This window comes from Lactuca virosa, chromosome 7 (assembly GCF_052849685.1).
Source record: "Lactuca virosa cultivar CGN04683 chromosome 7, Lactuca_virosa_CGN04683_v6, whole genome shotgun sequence".
NCBI lineage: Eukaryota > Viridiplantae > Streptophyta > Magnoliopsida > Asterales > Asteraceae > Lactuca > Lactuca virosa.
The window spans coordinates 211,739,537-211,745,881 of NC_136432.1; the positions used below are offsets into that span (position 1 = coordinate 211,739,537).

Sequence of the window (6,345 nt, forward strand, 5' to 3'; positions counted from 1 at the left end):
GTTGTTTCTGCGCAACGCGCAGACATTCGCCTAATTTATACTAATAAAATAGAATCATCATCTAATACTAAAACTAGGAAAAACTATTATTTAATCAAAGTTATCCTAATATAACAATACTTTCCTTATTAACTAATTGATTAATCCAACAATCACCCCCTTAATCGGTTTAGTCATACCATTCGTTCAAAATAATGTCGGTTCCTCTTCGATTAGACCCACCTCTTCTTTTCCCATTTAGGACATTCGTTGCTATAGTGACCAAGCTCACCACATTTGTAACATTTAACGTGACTTTTTTCCCGGACACGTTCATTACCATCTTGACTTCTCCCGGACCCCCGACCTCTTTCCCAGCCATGTCCAAAGTCATCCCGATTTGAATGTCCATTGCCACAATGTTTACAAACATGTATTTTTCCTCACTAGACAACAACAAACCACCTTGAGTTTCTTCCACTTTCTCGGTTCATCTTATACGCTCCTCATATGTCTTTAATCTACCAACCGCTTCATCGAATAACATTGAATCCAACTCGAAATATTGCTCTATTGAAGCCACGATTTGAAGAAACGACTTAGGCATCGAATCAAGTAACATTTTCACCAAATCAACTTCTTCAAACTCGTAACCAAGACTCCTTGCTTTTGAAGCTAAACCGGATAATTTTGTCACAAAATCATCGACCGTTTCACCGTCCTTCATGCGCAAACTTTCAAGCTCCCTTTTTAAGGTTGCAATTCGAGCCGTTCTCACCCGATCCACTCCCAAATATTGTGTTTTCAACCCATGCCATAATTGCTTTGGGTCGGTGTAACTCGCCATTTGCAACACCATGTCTTCGGGTATCGCTTGAAACAAAAAAGCAAGAGCTTGTTTTGACTTCTTTTGATCCGATGCTTCACCTAACACCTTCGGTTCGACCGTCTCCCATATGTCGTGTGCATCCATAATCGACTTGACTTTGACTGCCCACATCGGATAATTCGTTGGAGTCAAAACCGGAACTTGATACATCATCGCACCTCCTTCTTTAACCAACGACATCCTTTTTCTCTCCTTTGACAACCCCGACCTCTTTAATCAAGCTTGTTCTGAGAACACTCTTCCACCGGACAAAAAGACAATGTCACAACCACCTTTACCGTCTTCTGTCATCCGCAAAATGAACTGAATCAAAGCCACCCGCTTTGATGTCTTCTCGTCCATTTATTATGCACCTCCGGTTAGTCTATCACAAGCCCGATTAAGAGAAACCGAGGTTGCTTGTATTCAACCTCGAATCACACCCTCTTTAATGAAACCGCTCTGATACCAAGTGTAAATATAATAAAAACAATAAAGCAATTTGATGTTGCAAACTTGAACTCCAAACAGTGACAGGAAAAGAAAAAAATTAGAATGCAAACGAGTATCTGAAAACGAGACTTATAACTTGATTGACAAATAACCTACAAATACCCTCTATTTATACTAATAAAATAGAATCCCCATCTAATACTAAAACCAGGAAAAACAGTTATTTAATCAAAGTTATCCAAATATAATAATACTTTCATTATTAACTAATCGATTAATCTAATACTAAACATTCCGTGTCAAACATGTCCTATACCAAAAACGAAATCCTTCCTAATAAATAAAGAACTTTTTGCTACTTGTCACACTCTCATTGATTTGGCCACATGTCATTTTGTGGTTATTTTCAATTAAATTTTTTCCACATGATATTTTGTGGTTGTTTCATTTTTATTAAATGTATTAATTGCAATAATCATTCCTAATAAATAAAGAACTTTTTGTCACTTGTTACACTCTCATTGATTTGGCCACATGTCATTTTGTGGTTATTTTCAATTAAATTTTTTCCACATAACATTTTGTGGTTGTTTCATTTTTATTAAATGTATTAATTGCAATAAATATAATAATAAATGCATTTCAGTTTCATTAATTGACTTTCTTTCTAATTTCTTAATTTCTAAATTAAAGCCCATTAGTTTTCATTGTTTATTTATCTAAATTAGTTGTTTAAATTTAAAAGAGAAAAAACACTTTAATTTTAATAATTTAATAATTTTCTATTTTTCTTATAAATTCAACTTCTCAAATATTTATAATTTTATAAATTTTTTAAATGAACCCATGTAATACATGGGGGCCATAAACCTAGTTGCTTAATATACAATGACATGAAATATTGTTAGTTCATTGATAATAAATATTTCAGATTTAAGAAGAGTTTTTTTGGAAATGTTAGATGCAAAATAAAATAAAATTATAGGTTTTGATGTTTACGAAATCCAAATGGACCGTTTCGGACTTGGATGTTACTTTAGTAAATGTATAAAAATTGGATTTTCTTTTTCATAAATACATGGCATTTTTTAGATTATCCCCATAAATTATATCTTGAACGTTGTCACAAGCATCGATATCTGAAAAATCATTCGGAACTGAAACTTCATAAACTAAAAATTATCATATTCTAAAGGCAACTTGAAAGAAAGAAATTACAATGCTTTGAGATGGCTAAGAAAGCAAGAAATGAAAGATGGTTTGGTTTTTTTAGTTGTAGGTGATATCAATGCTTTGCTTTTCATATTTTATTGGGACATGGTGATCGCGACTTTTCTATTTTAATTTTATCAGGACATTTAAAGCTGTATTTTATTATATCATTAGTTTATTTAATAGGAAATATTAAATAAATATTATCATAAAGATTGTCATAATCGAGCATAATTATGCTACTTGCCATTCTTTATTTGAATTTTTTTTCAGATATATTATTGAAAACTGATTAATTAAAAATTGTTATTTTTAGCCCAAATTATTGATAAGTAAAAAATAAATAAATATTATTATTATTTGTTAACATTAATATTGTGTTTTTGAAACGATTCATTAGTAAGTAAAAAAGAGAGAAACTATTTGCTGAAGAATCCATAATTATTGACATTTTTTAGAGTTTTTTAGTTTGAAATATAACTTAATTTGTTTAATTAAAATTTACCATTATAAACATTTTCCAACCATAGATTCAAAATCATTTTTTTATTACCCAATTCAATATTTGTATTTAAATATTGGGTATAAAACATTCTAATTTAATTGTCATATTTAAATACATTTCATATATTAGTATAAAAGTATAATTTTACAAGACAAAATTGCAAAAATGGTCCCTGTGGTATGCAAAATTTTGGGGTTTTAGTCCAAACCACGATTTTTTTGGATTCGAGGTCCTTTTGAGCTAGTTTCACTGCGTTTTTGGTCCCTCTGAATAGTGAAATGACTATAATACCCTTAGATTATTTCTTTTTCATTTTTCTTTCATTTCTTTTTAAATCTAATACTAATATATTTATTTTAATAATTAATAAATTAAGAAGGGGCGCTCTCTCTCTCTCTCTCTCTCTCCCTCTCTCTCTCTCTCTCTCTCTCTCAGAACTCACTTGAATAAAAAATTTCATACAAAACCCAGGTAGAAGATAGTGGATTTAAATTCATTTATGACTTGGAAGTTCTCTGCCTCTCTGTTTCTCGCTCCTTGTATCTTACCCCACGAAGGATTTCATGGGCTTCGAATTGGTGAGTTTCAGAAGGCGATCGAAGATCGTGAAGGCAATCGAACCCCCCACAGGTCCGATCAAAACCCTCCTCCCCTAACCCTCTAGTTAAACCCCTTTTCGATTTAATGCCTCCCTCTTCTCTGTTCATTTTTTTGTATCTAATCTCTTTTCATCTTGATTCAATGATCTGAGACGATGGCGTTTTTTAGGATTGGAAGCAACGAGAAAGGAAATCAAGGTAGGTGGTTTTTCAGTTTGCTTCCTTGATGAATTTCATTGATGCTCAGTTTGGAAAACTTGATATGTTGGTAACGATCGTGAAGCCTCATTGTTCACTGAACCTCAAATGAAAAAAGCCTTTTGTTTCATCTCCGTTTGATTTATGAAAAATCGTTGAAATCGGGTGAGGGTTTCTGTCAAGATTGCTTCCTCACCACCACCTCTAACAAACTGAAGAGGGTAAAGGTTTCTGTCAAGATGGCTCTAGTTGGTCGATTTCCATGTTTGATTTGGTCAAATTCTCTGTCCGATTTCACCTGGGTTTTCATTGATTTCATCTGGGTTGCATAGAGTTTAGTGGCAGATGGGTTACATCGAGCTTTCATTAACTGCACCAGGAAAGGAAATGAAACAGAGTTGTTGCTCACCTCTTTTCAATTGTCTTCCATGTCCGATTTTCACAAAAAAAATCCTTACAAACAAAAAGAATCTTAACTATTCTTCTTTAACTGTTCTTCTTAGGATGGCAAAATTGGTTTATTGGTGAATTTTTAAGTGATTGTGGTGTATGAATTTTGATTATAACAGAGAATGGTCGTTTAGGTTTACGATTCATTAATCTGGCGAGAGAGAGAGAGAGAGAGGTGGGCCCCAAATTAGGTAATTATTTTATTTTTCATTTAAATTAAATAGAAAAAGCATAAAAAAATATATCAGAAGGGTATAATAGTCTTTTCAGTTTATCGAAGGACCAAAAACGCAGTGAAACTAGCTCAAAAGGACCACGAATCCAAAAAATTCGTGGTTTTGACTAAAACCCCAAAAATTTGCATACCACAGGGATCATTTTTGCAATTTTGTCATTTTACAATTACATGAAGTTATATAAACTAGGAAAAGGTCCGTGCGTTGCACGGGTCATTCTTTTTAGAAAAAGACGGTGAAAGTTGTATGACGATATTGAGAAACAATAAACAATGGGGACCAAAATTATCAAAACTTGAAAATTATGTGGCCAAACTCTAAAAGCAAAAACATTCCTGTTGAAAGAGTTCTTTTTAAAAAAAGAAAGTGAAAGTTGGTGAAAGTTGTGTAACTAAATTGAGAAAAAATAAACAATGGGGACTAAAATTATCAAAGCCTGAAAATTATGTGGCCTTTTTAAAAAAAGACGGTGAAAATTGTGTGACGAAATTGAGAAAAAATAAACAATGGGGACTAAAATTATCAAAGCTTGAAAATTATGTGGCCAAACTCCAAAACCAAAAAGATTCATGTTGAAATAGTCCATGCGCTTTAATATATATATATATATATATATATATATATATATATATATATATATGTTACTGAAAATAGAAAAGATAATATTGTCAAAAATTGGTAAAATATAGAGTATAAATAATATGGTATTTATTAAACTAACCACTATAAAAGAGGTAATTAATAAAAATGACTATACTTATCATTTTCAAAAAATAGCCAACTTTTTCGGAACACGTAATTCCATAATAATAATGTATGTTTCGGAGTTGGTAAAACTTAACCTAAAGGTTGTACGAAATCTAACATGCTAGAAATTAGATTCATTTCGGACTCTTCTGGTCGACAAAACATGACATAAAGTAGTTGAGTTAACATAACATTATTATGGACTAATCCGGATCATCCTATTTATAACTTATTTAATGTTGATTTCATTGACATCATTCCCTTTCAAGAAATTTGTGTTAATGGAAAAGTTGCAATTCATCGCTTATTCGTCAAAATGGCAACATATAATGGCCTTATGTCATAATTTAATTCGTTATTGGTAAGTTTTAAGAAATTTGTCTATATGACCTCGATACAAAACAACTCATACACTGTTCTGGACAAATTCATCGTATTCCAAACCGAAACACGTGTTCTGAATCTATCTATACGAGCCTGAAATATAACATCCCAAACACCCTTTCAGATACGTCGTATAATCATATTCATGATTGGTCATAATATTCCGGACCGAAATAAGTGTTCCTGATTTGTTGTGAGTGTGTGCCCAAAACACATTTTTTTCTGAGTTCCATACTCTAAATTAACATACATTTGTGGGGTTTTTTTGTGTTAAAACGTGCCATGAATACTCAAAGAAGGAATATTAAAAATACATCGACTAATAGAAAAGAATCTAAGGAAGTTGTTATGGTCATATTTAGACTTGGTTTAGGGTATTTAGTACACTTATCAAAGCTGCATATTAAATCGTCCAAACATCTCTCGCAAAAGACATAAGGTAACCCAAAAAATATGATGCATAAATTATTCAAAATATAATTAAATTAGTGATTAAAATATAATAAAAAATATATTAAAAGTTGTTATAATCTAAATAAAATAAAATAAATTAAACAGATATTTTAGTTTATACTGCGTGGTTGATAATATTAACCCATGAAGGTAAATGTAAATTAATAATTTTTCAAGAAAACCTTTTGATATTTTTTTTGTTATTTTTATAAAGTATATGAAAAAGTTGATGATTATGATATGACAAATTTAGAAAGAAAG

The 6,345-nt window shown here is 31.4% G+C and overlaps 1 protein-coding gene across 1 annotated transcript; it reads right to left on the reverse strand.

Annotated features, from left to right (window-relative positions):
- Window positions 1–469: 469 nt before the first annotated feature.
- On the reverse strand, window positions 470–1,048 carry LOC145127519 (uncharacterized). The gene has a single exon (XM_079062704.1). The coding sequence runs from the start codon at window positions 1,046–1,048 to the stop codon at window positions 470–472; it is 579 nt and encodes a 192-aa protein (XP_078918830.1).
- Between the last annotated feature and the right edge of the window lie 5,297 nt (window positions 1,049–6,345).